General features: G+C 41.4%; 1 protein-coding gene across 2 annotated transcripts in view; it reads right to left on the minus strand.

Annotated features, from left to right (window-relative positions):
• dnah10 (dynein axonemal heavy chain 10) overlaps positions 1 to 20,826 on the minus strand; it is a 380,504-nt gene that overhangs the window by 329,277 nt on the left and 30,401 nt on the right. For both annotated transcript variants that reach the window (XM_087999811.1, XM_087999812.1), the window contains exons 7-10: positions 19,817 to 19,974; positions 16,137 to 16,367; positions 6,910 to 7,100; positions 1,080 to 1,278 (exon numbers count right to left, since the gene is read on the minus strand). In XM_087999811.1, the coding sequence (XP_087855937.1) occupies positions 1,080 to 1,278; positions 6,910 to 7,100; positions 16,137 to 16,367; positions 19,817 to 19,974 (779 nt within the window). The remainder of the gene's footprint in view (positions 1 to 1,079; positions 1,279 to 6,909; positions 7,101 to 16,136; positions 16,368 to 19,816; positions 19,975 to 20,826) is intronic.

Below are 20,826 nucleotides of genomic sequence, written 5' to 3' on the forward strand. Positions count from 1 at the left end.
AGACTGGGATTATATTAATTGCAATTCAGGGGATGTTATAGAAACATATAAACTTGTTAAGAGAATAGATAAGATAGAAGTTGAGAGGATGTTTCCACTGGCAGGTGAAGTTAGGACAAGAGGGCATAGCCTCAAAATTAGAGGGAGCAGATTTTGGACTGAATTGAGAAGGAACTTCTTTACTGAGAGGGTTGTTAATCTATGGAACTCCTTGCCCAGTGAAGTAGTTGACGCTACTTCAGTAAATGCTTTTAAAGCTAAGGTAGATTTTTCTTTAGCAATAAAGGAAATACGGGAGACGGTGAAAGCGCGGGAGAGTGGATCTGAGTCCACAAAAAGGTCAGCCATGATCTTATTGAATGGTGGAGCAGGCTCGAAGGGCCAGACAGCTTACTCCTGCTCCTAGTTCTTATGTTCACATTCCATGAACAAATCAGGAAAGAAAAGACCACACTACATCATGCTCTCGACCAAAAAGAGTTGACCAGTAGGTATTGTAATCACCCACTAAACTACTGCCAGGGTGGGAGGGTTTGAGCTGTAGAGAGAGGCTGAATAGGCTGTGTCTATTTTCCTTGGAGCATCAGAGGCTTAGGGGTGACCTTATAGAGGTTTATAAAATCATGAGGGGCATGGATAGGATAAATAGACAAAGTCTCTTCCCTAGGATGGGGGAGTCCAAAACTAGGGGACATAGGTTTAAGGTGAGAGGGGCAAGATTTAAAAGAAACCTAAGGAGAAACGTTTTCACACAGATAGTGGCACATACATGGAACGAGTTGCCAGAGGAAGTGGTGGAGGCTGGTACAATTACAATATTAAAAGGCATCTGGATGGCTATATGAATAGGAAGGGTTTAGAAGGATATGGACCAAATGCTGACAAATGGGTCGAGATTAATTTAGGATATCTGGTCGGCATGGACGTGTTGGATGAAGGGTCTGTTTCCGTGCTGTACAGTTCTATAACTCTCAGACTCTAAATAACAATAATATTTTCAAAAAAGGATATTCCTTAAAAACCAAAACAATTTCACCTAAATCAGAACATAAGAAGACACTTTTCTTTCACTTGCATACCTGTAAGATTTCATAAATATTTTGACAGATGTTAATCATGTAATCTGTATTCTCAAATAGTCTTTTTCGATCAAATTCCCATCGCTGATCTCTTCCAGAAGCTTCAATTTTAGCACGGATATCAAAGTATGAGTCCTTCCATACTTGAAGTGTGCGTTTGGCTTCTGAAACACTTTGTCTTGCAGAAGCTGAGTTCCTCCTTTTAAATAAAGATGTTGGTCTTGATCAGGTTACAAAGGAAAGGGAAGAATACCTTAACACTACTAGCTGTTATTTATGTGAGTGTTACACCCAACCAGGACTATAGAGACTGTAAAGCCATAAGACAATGAGATTTACGATTAGAAATACGCCATTCATCCCACTGAGTCTGCTCTGTCACTCAATGATTATGACTGATCTGATAATCCTCTCTACACCACCTACCTGCCTTTTGCCCATAACTGATTCCCTGATCATAGCCATGAATATTTTTTCATGACCCAGCCTTTACATGTCTCTACAGCAAAAAGTTCCACAGTTCCACTACCGTCTGAGAGAGACATGATTTGGATGTGCCAGTGTTGGACTGGGGTGGACAAAGTTAAAAATCACACAACACCAGGTTATAGTCCAACAGGTTTATTTGGGTACAACCACGTGATGAAGGAGCAGCGCTCCAAATGCTAGTGCTTCCAAATAAACCTGTTGGACTATAACCTGGTGTGTGATTTTTTTTTAACTCAGAGAGAAAACTCCTCCTCATCTCTGTTGTCTCTGTTGACAATACTTTGGCTTTAAAAGGTGTATTTTTGTCCTGGTTTTTCTTTTATGAAGAAAGATTGAGACAAGGCAAAGAGCAGTCTGTTCCAAGCCAATAAAGTAAACAGCTTGTGAGGCCTTGAGGTCTTTATTTAAAGTTGGAACTATAGAAACAGCATGAATGGGAGGAGTCAGGCTTTCACAGAACCAGAGTTTTAGTTTAGTTTTCAGTCATAGCTGAGATATTTGAAACTGTTTTGTAGCTGCCATATATCTCTTCCTGCTATAGTATAACATTTGAGTTCTTTCTCTCTGCCCGAGTTTTCTCTTGATGTTCTTTCCTTCTGGACTGGAGGAACATTACATGGGAGACAATCTATTTTACCAATTTGCCTTTGCCAAGGATGCATTTATGGGATGTTACTATATTGGAACTGTTAGTAGTTAAGTAATTTATTTTTCTGTTAAGTTTTCCAGTAGAGTTATTGGAACTCTATTGATTTTTTTTAATACAAACCAAAAGAACTGTGGATGGGTCACTGGGTCCAAAGCTTTAACTCTGATTTCTCTCCACAGATGCCACTAGACTTGCTGAGCTTTTCCAGCATTTTCTGTTTTTGTTTCATCTTTCTTATGTTTGCATTTTAATTGGGTGTAAGGATAAAATGTGTTTTGCTTAAAACTAAGTAGTGTAACCAATTAGATTACATCAGGAACACCACTGTACAAAGCCTTTAAATAAGATAAAGGTTATGATCTCAGCTATCTCTCTGATATATTTAAGGGGGTTTGGTCTGGTCCATAACACTATCTTAAAAATGAAACTCCCTCACTCTGAGATTATGCTCTCTGCTCCCACACTGTCCCACAAGCAGAAACAATCTCTCCATATTTAGACTGTTAAATACCTTATATGAGAGGTCACCTCTCAATTTTCTAAGCTCCAATGATTACAGACCCATGCTACTCAATCTTTCCTCCATATAGAAACCTTCCCCCCCTCCCCAATATCTGGCATTCAGTTTGAGAGGACCTGAAGATAAAAGCAGGGATGTACTTCTGAGGATCTATAAGGCTCTGGCCAGTTTTGAAGCAGTGTGTGCAGTTTTGGGGCCCATATCTCAGGAAGGATGTACTAGCCTTGGATCGTGCTCAGAGGAGGTTCTCGAGAATAGTTCCACAAATGAAAAACTTAACATATGAGCTACGTTTGAGGATTCTGAATTTATATTCGATGGAGGTTTGAAGGATGGAGGGGATTTAACTGAGACACACAGAATACTGCTGGAAATGTGTTGCCGGAAAAGCGCAGCAGGTCAGGCAGCATCCAGGGAACAGGAGAATCGACGTTTCGGGCATAAGCCCTTCTTCAGGAATGGGGAAAGTTTGTCCAGCAGGCTAAGATAAAAGGTAGGGAGGAGGGACTTGGGGGAGGGGCGTCGGAAATGTGATAGGTGGAAAGAGGTCAAGGTGAGGGTGATAGGTCAGACTGGGGTGGGGGCGGAGAGGTCGGGAAGAAGATCTCAGGTTAGGAAGGCGGTGCTGAATTTGATGGATTTGACTGAGACAGGGTGATGGGGAGGGGAAATGAGGAAACTGGTGAAATCCGAGTTCATCCCTTGTGGTTGGAGGGTTCCTAGCCGGAAGATGAGGCGTTCTTCCTCCAACCGTCGTTTTGTTGTGGTCTGACGATGGAGGAGTCCAAAGACCTGCATATCCTTGGTGGAGTGGGAGGGGGAATTGAAATGTTGAGCTACAGGGTGGTTGGGTTGGTTGGTCCGGGTGTCCCAGAGGTGTTCTCTGAAACGCTCCGCAAGTAGCCGGCCTGTCTCCCCAATATAGAGGAGGCCACATCGGGTGCAGAGGATGCAATAGATGATATGTGTGTTCCCTCCCCTCCCCTATCAGCATTCCGTAAAGACCACTCCCTCCGTGACTCCCTCGTCAGATCCACACCCCCCACCAACCCAACCTCCACTCCCGGCACCTTCCCCTGCAACCGCAGGAGGTGCAAGACTTGCGCCCACACCTCCCCCCTCACCTCCCTCCAAGGCCCCAAAGGAAACTTCCATATCCGCCACAGATTCACCTGCACCTTCACACATATCATCTATTGCATCCTCTGCACCCGATGTGGCCTCCTCTATATTGGGGAGACAGGCCAGCTACTTGCGGAGCGTTTCAGAGAACACCTCTGGGACACCCGGACCAACCAACCCAACCACCCTGTAGCTCAACATTTCAATTCCCCCTCCCACTCCACTAAGGATATGCAGGTCTTTGGACTCCTCCATCGTCAGACCACAACAAAACGACGGTTGGAGGAAGAACGCCTCATCTTCCGGCTAGGAACCCTCCAACCACAAGGGATGAACTCGGATTTCACCAGTTTCCTCATTTCCCCTCCCCCCACCCTGTCTCAGTCAAATCCATCAAATTCAGCACCGCCTTCCTAACCTGAGATCTTCTTCCCGACCTCTCCGCCCCCACCCCAGTCTGACCTATCACCCTCACCTTGACCTCTTTCCACCTATCACATTTCCGACGCCCCTCCCCCAAGTCCCTCCTCCCTACCTTTTATCTTAGCCTGCTGGACAAACTTTCCCCATTCCTGAAGAAGGGCTTATGCCCGAAACGTCGATTCTCCTGTTCCCTGGATGCTGCCTGACCTGCTGCGCTTTTCCAGCAACACATTTCCAGCTCTGATCTCCAGCATCTGCAGACCTCACTTTCTCCACACAGAATACTGAATGGCCTAGACAGAGTAAATGTTGGGAAGATGTTTCCATCGGTAGAAGCGACGAGGACCGAGGGCACAGCCTTAGAGTAAAGGGAAGACCTTTTAGAATTGAAATAAGGAGAAACCTCTTCAGTCAGAGAGTGGTAAATCTATGGAACTCGTTGCCACAGAAGGCTGTGGCGGTCAGATCATTGAGTATAATTAAGATTGAGATGGATAGGTTCTTGAGTATCAAGGGGATCAGGGATTACAGAAAGAATGCAAGAGAAGGGGTTGAGAAACTTATCAGCCATGATTGACCTGAAGAGCAGACCCGATGGGCTGAATGGCCTAATTTCTGCTCCGGTATCTTATGAGTCCGGTCACTCTTCCTCAGAACTGTCTTCTATTAGTTACCCAATCCTGAATTCACATTGTGTATTTTCAAATGCTCTGCTCTTTACATCCTAACATTTCCCCTATGACACATGTTAAATACCTGGCCTATAGTTACCCATTTTTTGTCACTGTCCCTATCTAAATAAAGGTATCCCACTGCCCACTTTTCAGCTCTCTGGGGCTTTTCCAGAAGCTAAGGATTCTTTCAAGTTAAAATCAATGAATTCACTATCCCTGTAGCTATTTCCTTTAATAGCCCACGATACAATTTATCAGATTCAGAGACTTATCCATCTTTAGCTACATTAGTTTTCCTAGTACTGTACTTTTCTTTAGTGATAGTTATTGTGTTTATATCCTGCCCTATTTGGGCCCCTTGATTTTTTACTATTTTTGGAATGCTGTTAGGGTCCTCTACCACAAAGTATTTACTCAACTCCTCTGCCATTTCCTGCTTTCCCATTATTATTTCCCCATTCTCTAAGGGGCCTATGTTCATTCTGAACTCTCATTTCCTTTCTAGACATATATAAAGAAGCTCTTAACGTCTGTTTTCATATTACGTGCGTTATGTTTAACTTACTCCTTCTTTAAAATGTATTGGTAATTAAAACATTCCAAATCCTCTGATTTAGCCGGAATTGTTGCCACATTATATATTTTTTTCTTTTAACTTGATACTAAGCTTAATTTTATCTATTAACTGTGGCTCGATAACCTCTTTTCTCACTGGAATTTACCTATGTTGTGAATCATGAACTCTGGGCTAAACCTTGTATTTTTTTTGGATAGGTCCGAGTTGCACAAGGTTTTTGGAAGATTTGCTGCCGCAATGTCTCCCCGTGCCTTACCAAATTCACCTCATGGATTACATACCTGGCCCCCCTATAGCCTTCCTCACGTCCAATTTCTCTCCCATTTTACCATGCACCATTCCCAGACCAATTTGCCACTCAGTGAGAGCATTCTCATCTCGGTACTTCTGTTCTTATTGTACCATTTATTGGTCAAGAGGCATGAGTTGAAATCCTTGCTTAGTTTAACTTTGAAACTTGTTCATTCTCATTATTTTGACAATTTTCAACTAGGTTGCTACATAATTCACTTAAATACAAGTTCATGGGAACACCCCACAATTCTCTCCAGTAGCAACCATAAAAACCAGGGCGGCACAGTGGCTCAGTGGTTAGCACTGCTGACTCACAGCACCAGGACCCGGGTTCAATTGCAGCTTTAGGCAAGTGTCTCTATGGAATTTGCACATTCTCCTCAAGTCTGCGTGGGGTTTCCTCCGGGTGCTCCAGTTTTCTCCCACAATCCAAAGATGTGTAGATTAGGGGAGTTGGCCATGCTAAATTGCTTATAGTGTTCAGGGATGTGTGGGTTAGGTGCATTAGTCAGGAGTAAATATAGAGTAATGGGGAATGGGTTTGGGTGGACTTGTTGGGCCAAAGGGCCTGTTTCCACACTGTAGGGATTGTATATAAAAAAAATTGCACCTATTCCACTAATTCAAAACAAACAGCAAGGTAATCTAAAAAGAAACTAAAGAGTATGTTGCAATAGTACAGCAATTTTTCAATGCTCTCTGTTCATTACTGATGATCGCGCCTTTAGCTAGTTTGCCATATTCTCCGAAATTCACCTTCTATAGTCCTTTGCCTCTCACTCTATAACTCTTAGAACTTCAGTAAAATCTGCTTCTATGACCAAACTTTGATTCAGCTTTTCCAATATTTCCTTCCTGGTTTGTGATCTACTTTTATCTTCTTATGCCTCTGTGAAGCACTTTGAGATAATCTTCCATCTTAAAGAGGCTACATAAATGCAAATTGCTATTGTTGTGGTATAAAGAACCTAAGGTAATCCAAGTAAAAGAGTCACCCCAACAGCAACTTTTACACCAGATACTAACAGGTATACGTATTTCCACACATTCATAGAATTCTGAATAATATTGAAGATACTTACTGGAAAATTGTCCGTACATTGATTACTTTACGGACTCTTTGTGAAATTTCCCATGCAATCCTTTCCATAAGGGGCACCATTCGCTCATCCTTGTTGTAGTGGCGAGAAATAATCCAAACCATCCTCAAGGCATTCATCATCGAAGGAATTGTATCCATAACAACTTGAAATCTTGATCCATGTGCTAGGTTCTAATAAGTGTAAATAAATGTCAGATATAAACATAAACAGTGTTAACATGAGACCTGCTCAGCAGTCTTGTTTAAGGTAACAAAGAATATCAGTGAATCAAAAGCAGAAAGAGCATCATTGGAAAACAAGTTATTTTGTATAATATAATAAGTTAAAAATCACACAACACCAGGTTATAGTCCAACAGGTTTAATTGGAAGCACTAGCTTTCGGAGCGACGCTCCTTCATCAGGTGATTGTGGAGGGCTCGATCGTAACACAGAATTTATAGCAAAAATTTGCAGTGTGATGTAACTGAAATTATACATTGAAGAATTGATTGTCTGTTAAGCCTTTCATCTGTTAGAATACAGTGATAGTTTCACTTCTTTCATGTGTAAATCACAAAACACTTTTTTTTAAAGTTGCATTCTCGGGTTAGCTGTTAACAATGGTGATAACTAGACAATATGACAACATATTGTCCAGCTGTCACCATTGTTAACAGCTAACCCGAGAATGCAACTTTAAAAAAAAGGGTTTTGTGATTCAAACATCCTCAAAAGAGCATTTGGAAAACAAATGATAGGAATGATGAAGAAAGAGGTATAGACAGCCAGAAAGCATTTAAAATTTGAGATGAAAATATAATCAAACAATCAATAAAATTTGCTGTGGGAAAATCACATTTTTTTAATCCAGTATTTGTTTTGTCAACGGTGCTGTCTGCTCATCAGACATTAAACCAAAGGCTATTTGTCATACCAGGAGAACATACAAGATTGCAGACTCACTCCCATTTCTTCCCTTCCTTAGCTTTACTTGTACATTTTCTGTCACCACATCCTTTCTCCCCTCTGCCCACTCCAATAGCACCATCTGTTCTTTCCTGTCTTGCAGTTCAACACACTATTGTTCTGCCATTTTCACACTCTGACCACTTAATCTGCACTTCAGCCACCCACTTCCCGCCATAACTTCTTTTTTTGAATCCTTCCAGTGTGGAAATGGACAATTCCGCCTAGCAAGTCCACATTAACTCTCTGAAGATAGTGTTTTTTCGAACCTAGATGGGGAGTCTTGATGAAAGGTCCCAATCTGAACCATCAATTCCCCTGCTCCTCAGATATTGCCTGACCTGCTGTGCTTTTTCCAGCTCCACAATGTATCAACTCACACTGACTCAGCGAAGAGCATTCCACCCAGACTCACCTCCTCTACCCTATCCCTACATTTCCCATGACTAATCCACCTAAACTATATTAGTGGAAAAATAATAACTAGAGAGAATAGGGCAATAACAGACATGTATGTGTGGAACTGCAAGAGATGGCAGAAGTCCTTAATGAATATTTCTCCTCTGTGTTCACCATGGAAAAAGACATAAAAACTTGAGAACTTGGGGAAGTTAGTGGTCATATCTTGGGGACAGTCCATATCACGGTAAAGGAGTGTTGGACCTATTAGAATGTATAAAGGTGGATAAATCTCCTGGTCCTGACCAGATATATCCACAACATTGCAAGAGGCTAGAGGAAAAATTGCAGGGGCTCTGGCTCAGATTTTTGCATCACCATTAGACACAGGTGAGGTCCCAGAAGACTATCTAATGTTGCGTCCTTATTGAAGAAGGAATGCAAAGAAAAACCCGGGAACTATAGACCAGTAAGCCTAATATCTGTGGTGGGTAAGTCACTTGAGAAGATTCTGAGAGATGATATATACATGCATTTGGAAAGACAGGGCTTTATTAGGAGTTGTCAGCATGGCTTTGTGAGTGAGACATCATGCCTCACAAATTTGTTAGAGTTCTTTGAAGAAGTGACCAGAAAGATTGATAAGGGAGTGCGGTAGAGTCTAAATGGATTTCAGCAAGGTTCCACATGGTAGGCTGTTCTGGAAGGTTAAATCACATGGAATCCAGGGGGAGCTGGCAAATTGGATACAAAAATTGGCTTGATGGTAGGAAGTAGAGGGTAATATTGGAAGGATGCTAGTCCGACTGCAGGCCTGTGATTAATGGAGTACCTCGGGGTCATTGCTGGGCCGATTGCTGTTTGTTATCTATATTAATGATTTGGATGAGAACGTACAAGGCATGATTAGTAAGTTTGCAGATGACACTAAAATAGGCAGTATTGTGAACAGTGAGGAAATATATCAGAAATTGCAGCAGGACCTTGATCAGCTAGGGAAGTGGGCTGAGAAATGGCAAATGGAGTTTAATATAGATAAGTCTTTCATTTTGGAAAGTCAAATCAAGGTAGGATTTTCATGGTGAATGGTAGGACCTTAAGGAGTGTTGTGGAATATATGGACCTTGGAGTTCAGCTACTCTGAAAGTGGAGTCACAGGTAGACAGGACAGTGAAGAAGGCTTTTGGCACACTGGCCTTCGTCAGTCAGGGCACTGAGCATAGAAGCTGAGAAGTTATGTTGCAGTTGTACAGGACATTGGTGAGGCCTCATTTGGAGTATTGTGTTCAGTTTTGGTCACCTTTCTACAGGAAAGGTGTTATCAAACTGGAAAGAGTGCAGAAGAAATTTACAAGCATGTTGCCAGGGCTCAACAGTCTGAATTATAGGGAGAGGTTAGATAAGGTAGGACTTTTTTCTTTAGAGCATAGGACACTCTGGGAGGATCCTATGAAAGTGTATGAGATCATGAGAGGCATAGATAGGGTGAATGCTCTCAGTCTGTTTTCCTGGGGTGAGGAATCGAGGACGAAAGTGTATCACTTTAAAGTTTGAAGGGAAAGAGTAAAAGGAACCTGAGGGGCAACTTTTTTTACACAGAGGGTGGCATGCATACAGAATGAGCTGCCAGCAGAAGCAAAAATAGAACATAGAACAGACCCTTGATGTCGTGCTGACTTTTTAATCCTACTCTAAGATCAAACTAACCTACATACCCTTCATTTTATTATCATCCATGTGCCTATCCAAGAATTGCTTAAATGTCCCTAATATATCTGATTCGACTACCACTCCTGGCAGTGCATTCCACGCACCCACCACTCTGTGTAAAGAACCAACTTCTGGCATCTTCCCTAAAACTTCCTCCAATCACCTTAAAATTATGCCCCGTTGCGATAGATATTTCTGCTCTGGGAAAAAGTCTCTGACTATTAACTCCATCTATGCCTCTCATCATCTTGTACATCTTTATCAAGTCGCTTTTCACTTTTCTTTGCTCCAATGAGAAAAGCTTTAGCTCTCTCAACCTTTCTTCATAAGACATGCCCTCCAGTCCAGGCAGCATCCTGGTAAATCTCCTCTGCACCCTCTCTAAAGCTTCCACATCCTTCCTAAAATGAGGCAACCAGACTAAACAGGACTCTATAGAGCTGCAGCATAACCCCACGGCTCCTAAATTCAATCCCCCTGCTAATGAAAGCTATCACACCATCACTTCTTCACAACTTATCAACTTTAGTGGCAACTTTGAGGGATCTATGGATATGGACCCCAAGATCCTTCTGTTCCTCCACATTATCAAGAATCCTGCCTTTAACCCTGAACTCTGCATTCCAAAATGAATCAGTTCATACTTTTCCATCTGCTACTTAACAGCCCAGTTCTGTATCCTGTCAATGTCCCGTTGCAACCTACAGCAGCCCTCCCACACTATACACAACTCCATCAACATTTGTATCATCGGCAAACTTATCAACCCACTCTTGCATTTCCTCATCCAAGTCATTTATAGAGAGCATAAACAGCAGAGGTTCCAAAACAGATTTCTGTGGAACACCATTGGTCACCAAACTCCTGGCTGAATACTTTCTATCTACCACCCTCTGTCTTCTATGCGCCAGCCAATTCTGAATCCAGACAGCCAAATTTCCCTGTATCGTATGCCTCTTTACTTTCTGAATGAGTCTACCATGGGGAACCTTATCAAACACCTCAACATTTAAAAGGCATCTGGACAAATACATGGATAGGAAAGGTTTAGAAGGATATGGCCCAAGTGCATTGGAAATGGAGTTAGCATGGATGAACAGTTTGGTCGGCATGGACCAGTTTGGGCCAATGGGACTGTCTCTGTCTTGTCGGACTCTATGACTCTTCACATCCCTGGCCATAATGGGCAATTTAGCATGGCCAATCCACCTAACCTGCACATCTTTGGACTGTGGGAAGAAACCAATGTAGATAACATAAGATCATAAGAACTAGGAGCAACTAGTTTGGCCCTTTAAGCCTGCTCCGCCATTCAATAAGATCATGGCTGATCTTTTGTGGCCTCAGTTCCAATTACCCACCCTCTCACCATAAGCCTTAATTCCTTTATTGTTAAAAAAAATCTATCTTAGCTTTAAAAACATTACTGAAGTAATGTCAACTACCTCACTGGACAGGGAATTTCATGGATTGCCAACCCTCTGGATAGAGAAGTTCCTTCTCAATTCAGTCCTAAATCTGCTCCTGCTAATTTTGAGCCTATGCCTTCTTATCCTAGTTTCACCTGCCAGTGGAAACATTCTCTCTATGTCTATCTTATCTATTGCCTTCATAATTTTATATTTCCATAATATCCGCCCTCATTCTACCAAATTCCAGTGATTATAATCCCAGTCTACTCAGTCTCTCCACAACCCCTCAACTCCAGAATCAACTTAGTGAACCTCCTCTGCACCCCCTCCAGTGCCAGTATTTGTTTTTCAAGTAAGGAAACCAAAACTGCACACAGTACTCCAGGTGTGACCTCACCAGCACTCTGTACATCTGCAACATAACCTCTCTGCTTTTCAACTCAATCCCTTTAGCAATGAAGGACAAAAATCCATTTGACTTCCTAATTACTTGTTGCACCTGCAAATCAACCCTCTGTGACTCATGCACAAGGACACCCAGGTCCCTCTATATAGCGACATGCTGCAACCTTTTACAATTCAATGGGAGACTGATTAGCAAGGTTAGATCTCATGGAATACAGGGAGAACTAGCCATTTGGATACAGAACTGGCTCAAAGGTAGAAGACAGAGGGTGGTGGTGGAGGGTTGTTTTTCAGACTGGAGGCCTTTGACCAGTGGAGTGCCACAAGGATCAGTGCTGGGTCCTCTACTTTTTGTCATTTACATAAATGATTTGGATGTCAGCATAAAAGGTACAGTTAGTAAGTTTGCAGGTGACACCAAAATTGGAGGTGTAGTGGACAGCGAAGAGGGTTACCTCAGATTACAACAGGATCTGGACCAGATGGGCCAATGGGCTGACAAGTGGCAGATGGAGTTTAATTCAGATAAATGCGCAGTGCTGCATTTTGGGAAAGCAAATCTTAGCAGGATTTATACACTTAATGGTAAGGTCCTAGGGAATGCTGCTGAACAAAGAGACCTTGGAGTGCAGGTTCATAGCTCCTTGAAAGTGAAGTCGCAGGTAGATAGGATAGTGAAGAAGGCGTTTGGTATGCTTTCCTTTATCGGTCAGAGTATTGAGTACAGGAGTTGGGAGGTCATGTTGTGGCTGTACAGGACATTGGTTAGGCCACTGTTGGAATATTGAGTGCAATTCTGGTCTCCTTCCTATCGGAAAGATGTGAAACTTGAAAGGGTTCAGAAAAGACTTACAAGGATGTTGCCAGGGTTGGAAGATTTGAGCTACAGGGAGAGGCTGAACAGGCTGGGGCTGTTTTCTCGGAGTGTCGGAGGCTAAGGAGTGACCTTATAGAGGTTTACAAAATTATGAGGGGCATGGATAGAATAAATAGACAAAGCTTTTTCCCTGGGGTCGGGGAGTCCAGAACTAGAGGGCATAGGTTTAGGGTGAGAGGGGAAAGATATAAAAGAGACCTAAGGGGCAACTTTTTCACGCAGAGGTACGTGTATGGAATGAGCTGCCAGAGGATGTGGTGGAGGCTGGTACAATGGCAACATTTAAGAGGCATTTGGATGGGTATATGAATGGGAAGGGTTTGGAGGGATATGAGCTGGGTCCTGGCAGATGGGACTAGATTGGGTTGGGATATCTGGCCGGCATGGATGGGTTGGACCGAAGGGGGTCTGTTTCCATGCTGTACATCTCTATGACTATGACTCTAAGTAATAATTGTTTTTAACTGTTACTCCTACCAAGGTGCATGATTTCACCTTTGCCCACTCACTTAAAGTATCTATGTTCCTCTGCAAAGTTTCGCAGTCCTCAGCATACTTTGCCCTGCCACTCATCTGAGTGTCATCTGCAAACTTTGATACATTACATGTGGTCCCCAATTCCACATCATCCATGTAAATTGTGAATAATTGCAGTCTCAACACTGATCCCTCAGGAAAACCACTAGTTACTGATTTCCCACCAGAATAGCACACATTTATCCCCACTCTTTACTCCCTGTTAGTCAACCAATCCTCTATCCATGCTGATATTTTACCCATAATGCCAAGCATCTTTATCATATGTAGCAACCTTTTGCGTGGCACTTTGTTGAAGACCTTTTGGAAATCTAGGTACACCACATCTATTGGGTTCCCGTTGTCCACCGTGTTTGTAATGTCTTCATAGAATTCCAAAAGATTAGTTAAGCATGACCTGCCCTTCATGAACCCAAAGTGCATCTGCCCAGTGGGATAATTTCTATCTAGATGCCTTGCTAATTCTTCCTTGATAACAGACCGAAGCATCTTTCCCGCTCCAGGAGTTAAGCTAACCGCCCTTTTTAAACAGTGGTGTTACATTTGCTGTTTTCCAATCTTCTGGGACTGCCCCAGAGTCCAGGGAGTTTTGGAAAATTACCACAAGTGCACTTGCTATTTCTCTCACCATCTCTTTTAGTACCCTGGGATGCATTCCATCAGGGCCAAGAGACTTGCTTATCCTTAGCTCAATTAGCTTGCCCAACACTACCTCTTTCATGATATTGATTGTTTTCAGGTACTCACCTATCTTCATCTCTATGGGAGAAAGTGAGGATTGTAGATGCTGGAGATCAGAGTCAAAAGTGTGGTGCTGGAAAAGTACAGCAGGTCAGGCAGCATCCGACAAGGAGAATCAATGTTTCGGGCATAAACCCTTCATCAGGAATGAGGCTTATGGTCCAAGAGGCAATGAGATAAATGGGATGGGGGTGTGGCTGGGGGGGAAGTAACTGGAAATGTGATAGATAGATGAAGGTGGGGGTGGGGGAATGTGATAGATCAGAGAGGAGGGTGGAATGGATAGGTGGGAACAAAGATGGACAGGTCAAGAGGGCAGTGCTGAGTTGGAGGCTTGGGACTGAGATAAGATGGGGGGAGGGGACATGAGGAAACTGGTGAAATCTACATTAATCCCATGTGGTTGCAAGGTCCCAAGGCAGAAAATGAGGCATTCTTTCTCCAGGCATCAGGTGGTTAGGGTTTGGCCATGGAGGAGGCCCAAGACCCGCATTTTCTTGGTGAAGTGGGAGGGGGACTTAAAGTGTTCAGCCATGGGACGGTGGGGTTGGTTGGTGCAGGTGTCCCAGAGATGTTCTCAGAAATAAGTTAGTGTCCTGTCTCCCCAATGTAGAGGAGACCACATCGGGTGCAATGGATATAGTAGATGACGTGTGTGGAAGTACAGGTAAATTTCTGACAGATGTGAAAGGATCCTTTGGGGCCTTGGACGGAGGTGACTGGGGAGGTGTGGGCACAGGTTTTCCAATTCTTGTGGTGGCAGGGGGAGGTCCCGGGAGTGGGCTGGTGGGGAGTGTGGATCTGACAAGGGAGTCGTGGAGGGAATGGTCTCTCCAAAACGCAGAGTGGGATGGGTACTTTTGTTGAGCACTTTGTAAAATAGTTTTCAAAGTCCTCCCCTGTTCGTCAATTGTCCCACCAAAAGGTCTTTGCTTCCAGTCCACTTTAGCCAATTCCTCCTTCATCCCATTATAGTCTCCCTTGTTCAAGCACAGGACCCTGGTATTGGATTTTATCTTCACACTCTACATTCAACCATACAGTGATCGTTCCTTCCAAGAGGATCCCTACCTATCAGGTCATTATTTATTCCTGTCTCATTACACAAGACCAGATCGAGGATAGCTTACTCCCTCGTTGGTTCTATTACATAATATTCAAGAAAATTATCACAGATACACTACATAAACACCTCCTCAAGGCTACCTGACTGAGCTGGTTCAACCAATTGACATGATTACCAAAACCCACATGGTAATTGCCATACCATTTTTACAGGCATTAGCTCTTTCTTTGTTTATTGCCTGCAGATAGCAGAAGAATGTGTAAAGTCCACACAGTCAGTCACCCGAGGCTGGAATCAAACCAGGTGCCTGGTGCTATGAGGCAGCAGTGCTAACCACTGAGCCACCATACCCACTATCCCCGCCATACTTCACATCAGCTCTGACAAAGAGCTATCTACTCAAAACATTATCTTTCTCTCTCTCTCTCCATGGGTTCTGCCTGATCTGCTGTGATTTCCAACAGGGAGGATTTCCTCTGTGTTCTCCATCATATTTTTCCTCTTATTCAACAATACCAAAAACAGATAACACAACCATCTCTAAAATAACAGATACAGTCACAGAGTTATAGATGTCTACAGCATGGAAATGGGCCCAATTTGCCCATGCCATGCAGTTTTCACAATTTAAACTAGTCCCATTTGCCTGTGTTTGGTCCATAGCTTATCTCCAGCAACTGCAGTGTTCACTTTCACCATACCCCTCCATACCTATCACAACCATGTATCTGTCTAAATGTTTCTTAAATGACAAAATTTTACTTCCTTCCACCACTGCCTCTGTCTGCCTGTCCCAGACACTCACCACCCTCTGTGTGAAAAAAATTGCCCTTCTGGACTCTTGTATCTCTCCCCTCTCACCTTAAACATGTGAGATAGGTTCACAATATTAATGATTCCATAACTTCAAACAAAGTTTCTTTCCTAGCCCATGGAAGAGAATTTTATCCCAGTGCAATGCTCACTGCACTAGAAATAAAAGTGGACCCAACACAATCTTGTTCTTGCTCATCAATATAATTTATCAACTGAGCCACCGGGTGAGAGGAGCACCTCAAAACAGTCACTGGTTTTATCTATTAAATTAAAAAAAATGATCAAATTGTCATTACCTTAAAATGTCGTTCAAGGGTTGAAAGGAATCTGACATTGTCTGCAGCTTCCACATGGTACTTGTTGAGGTCAGTAATGATTAAATTGAGGTTCTGGATTAAACCTTGGTCAACTCTGCTCACAAAGTCAACAATCTTCTTCACCACAGGCAGTTTCAACTGTTCACTGAGAGCACTGAGGGTAGCATTACGTTCACGCCAGAAATCAATCTCTGCTAACGGACTATTACCCTAAGGAGTAGACTCATACATTACTTTGTGAAAAAGAAAAATGAATTTTTGATTTCAGCCTTAAAGTGTCTAAAAATGAAAGAAGAGTACAAACATACCCAAATGGCATTTGTATTTTGCTGAATTAGCAGATATTCAGAAGTTAGAAAGCTATGCTTAACTGTACAGAGCCTTGGTTAGACTCTACCTGTAGTAATGATCAGTTCTGGAAACCTTAAGATGGATATACTGGCTTTGCAGGGGTTGCTGCACAGATTCAGTGTATCTCACAAGGCTTAAAATTAAAGTATGAGATCACGCTTAATCTCTTTGATTTGTATCTCCTTGAATTTCGAGGGATGAGGAGTGATTTGATTATGAACTTAAAATGACCAAGTTATTCAATTTTGCTTGTTATACGTTGCTGCATTGTCTATAGAGAACCAGGAGCTAATTAGTCAGGAACCAATTATTGTGTTAAAGTGCTTCAGGGGATCATGTGCAGCTACACTAGAGAGTCAGGTGATGTCTAATAGTTCATCAACCTTAGTATTCTTACCAGGCAATAAAAACAAAACACTGCAGATGCTGGAAATATGAAATAGGCAAAGAAATTGCTGGCCTTATAGAAACAGAGTTAACGCTTCAAGTCAGATAAGGCTCTTCTTCAGAAATGGAATCATACTGTTTCTGTCTCCACAGCTGTTACCAGGCTTGCTGAATTTCTCGTGCATTCTCTATGTTTGCATCATGGCAAGCTACACTAAACAAAAGATACTGTCAACATTCCAAGTCTACAATGTGATTATTTCTAAAATATGGTGTTACAAAGTCTAAAGAGTGTATGTTCACTTTAAGATAGAAAGTGTTTTCTAAATTTTAAAGTAATTTAAAGTACAGCCTCAGCTTCCAGAGCAGAACAGCTAAGAAGCAAAACCTCAACCTGAGCTACAAATCTTCTCAAAACTCACGAAGAACAGCTAAGAGACAGGCTGTTCCAAAATGGATACATGTGACAATTGGCTGTTAAATGGATACGTGACTTTTAGTTGTTGTTTTGACAACACTTCAAATTTAACCAATTAATTTAAATTATGTCAAGGATACTAAAACCCAGTTGAGTTTGAATTTATTATATTGACAACATGGGACCAATGACAGGGAATAATGTTGGGGGGCATAAAACCAGGGCGTTTGGAAAATTAGTCAGAGCAACTGCCAAAGAGCCAGACAGCGAACTGCCCATCTAACATCTTCCTCTGAAAGAAATTTCGGAAGACATTATCTATCAAAAGGTATCTTTTCCTGTAAAAACAGTAAAACGAAGGAAGACGACCCAGGGAGAAGATAGCAGAGTTGTGAAGAAGAGGAAGGAAGGCTGAAGGGAGAGGAGAAGCCCATCTGTATGGACTTTGCGAAATTAAGTTAATGTAGTGTTTAATACTTGCGATATTGAAGCATTTTTATTGAGTTGGGATCAGATAGTAATTAATTAAGAAAAGGAGGCTTGGATTTGTTAATGGTTTCGTTTAATGTTCACTATTACAGTTAGAAAAATAAAGTGTTATTTTTTTCTTTAAATAGTGGAAATTAGGAGTTCTCTTTCACTCACTCACAGGTTTAACAGATTACAAGGCAAGGAGAGCTTTTCTGAATATTTGGTTTTACTTACGAGGGGTTCGACCTACACATTGCAACAATAGAATCAGAAGACAACCAGAAAATAAAACAGTGTTGATACAAAGAAACTATTTCCACTGGGAATGAAGTCCACAATAAAGGGCCATGACACAGCAACACCATTTAGGCATGAAATCGGAAAGTATAGTTTCTCTACAAAGGATATAAAAATTCAGAACTCGCAGCCCAAAAGACTGTGGATGAAATGGGTTAATAAAAAATGTTTCAGATTTGAGTTCTGATGAAAGATCCTTGTCCTGAAGCATTAAGTCTGTTTCTCTCCACAGAAAGCATGTTTTAGTTTTTATTTTAGACTTCAGCATCTGATGTACTCTGCTTTTGTTCTGTATTAGACTTTTGGTGATAGAGGATAACAAGAAATATGATAGAGAGGCAAGTAAAGGAAAGTACAGACCAACTAGAATCTAACAGAATGACAGCTAAATGACCTAAATCCATGTTTATATGGATGATGTAGGATTCCCTGAATATATAAAATATCCAGGGAAATATGTGAGGTGCGTGCCTAAGGATTTTCATGTTCAAGCAGAGAACCAGAATACCATACAAGAGATGGAGAGGATTCTTTAAGATACATTTAAGGTAAAGAAGAATGAAACAAAAAACAACAAATGGGTTAGCACTTGCAAGAGCAAAGTATCCAATTAGTAAGTAAATAGTAAAATTAGCAAACAGTAACTGCATAATTGCATATAGTTCTTCGTATCTACAATGAAGTGCAGTGGTGGTTTAGTAAGGATAACATCATTACACAATGGATCAAGAGGTTATCCAAGTAAAAGAGTACTTTCATGAGGAGATGAGTGTTCATACTGGTGGAAGTTCTATATTTAAGAAGGTAATCTGATTTGAGGCAGAGATTCAAAATAATTTGTTGTTTTAAGAATCCAGGGAAAAGGATAGAAAGGAACGGGGGAAGAAATCTTTGGGAAATGGAAATAAACCAATCGGACACTAAAAATGACACAAAACCTCTGTCATCAGGCTAGACAGAATAGAGGTCTTGGAAAGGGGTTGAGATATAAAACTGATAATTTCAGAGTTGCTCTCAGTGAACCTCTTATTAGGCTCGGTATTAGAATATAAATGTAGTAGAGAAAACAAGGTTTCAATTTTGTAGGAAGGTGAAGCATGGTAATCTGTTCAAGGTTGAGCATCACTTTAAAAGAACTGGATAGCAGAGACAGAGTTTAAAATGCAAAGTGCTAGAAGGGCAACAAAAAATATGAAATTATGGCATCAATACCAGAAATCCAAACAAAGAAAGGAACAAAAACAAATTACTAGAGAAAATTCAGCAAATCTGGCAACATCTGTGAGAAAAAAAGTTGAGTTAATGTTTCGTGTCCGATGACTTCATCAGAACTGCTCTGATGCCAAGACACTAGACTCAAAATGTTAACTCTGCTTTCTTCCTACAGATGCTGCCAGACTTGCTGAATTTCTCCAACAATGTCTGTTTTTGTTTCAGATCGCCAGCATCTGCAGTTCTTTGTTTTATTTTAATATTTCATGGAAGATGTTTATACAAACACCAATAGTTTCTAATATAAAGCATTTCAGTTACCAGTGTTTGAGCCTAGAGAACAATGGCTATAATAGTGACATTTTACTATTTTTACTAAAGAATTAAATGGTTTACATGAAATGTCTTATGAGATCTTAGATAAAATTATATAAGCTTTGTATTTCCATAAGAGATCCCTGTATAGCAAGACAAATCTCCACTGGAAAAGGTAGAATGGATGTTACTAATAGGTATACGACACCTGAGGCATCTTTGTCAGCTGTTCTTCAATAGCAGTAGTAATTTGCACCTGCCAGTTCATTATACTCTGTTCTAGTTTATCCATTATAACTTGGTCGAAAGCAAATTGGTTAAAATCTGCATCAAGATCAATTGATGGCATCTCGAGCTTGATCTCACCTGACAGAAAAGAAAATGTGTTTATTTGTGAATATGAATAACTCAAATATCCAAATTTCTCCCAAAACTGAAGCAGTAGCAATACTTGCTCTCCCTGCAGTTTTATTGAGCATCTCACTCACAGCAAATTGAAGGGACAGGGCAAAGATTGGCATGTTGCATTTAATGATCAATGCACCCAAGAACAGGATTAGAGACTGTTCCCTTCCGTAATTAATGATTCTTGCCTTTTTTCAGTAGGATTAGGATGTCTACACAACAAATTCTTGCCTGAAACAGGTGAAGCATGTTTCTGAGTTCAAACAATATGAGACTAATGTTCCAACATCTTCATTGTGTCTCTAATCAATTACACAGATCATAATCACAGCTATGTATCACTTCAGTGGAGAATAATGGCAATGATGCTGACAGTTAGCAGATCAGGATAGTGTCAGAAAATGTCCAAGAATTCAAAGTATTAACTGGGTTACAATACTTGACAGGAAAAGATTGTATAAAAGCTTTGTATTCAAACTACATATGGACTTTTTCTTAATATTATTTTCCTTTTTATTTCAGCTACTAGTTTGGCTTACTTGAGTCTTCATGTAATTGTTTGGCGGCCTTATTACTGCAGGTAATGAATTTCTGCATACGTAAACAGTTTAGAACAAAATAGCTGGCAGAGGAAAACCAGCCAGGACAAAAGCAACTGACTCAAATGGCACCACCTTCAACATTCATTCCTTCCACTATCACTGTTCAGTAGCAGCAGTGTGTATCATGTATAAAACACACTGCAGCAACTCAACAAGGCTCCTCTGACCGCACCTTCCAAATACATGAGCTCTACCATCTAGAAGGCCAAAG

Source organism: Chiloscyllium plagiosum, unplaced genomic scaffold (assembly GCF_037043375.1).
Source record: "Chiloscyllium plagiosum isolate Xiang-an unplaced genomic scaffold, Cpla_swu_hap1 HiC_scaffold_24, whole genome shotgun sequence".
Lineage (NCBI taxonomy): Eukaryota > Metazoa > Chordata > Chondrichthyes > Orectolobiformes > Hemiscylliidae > Chiloscyllium > Chiloscyllium plagiosum.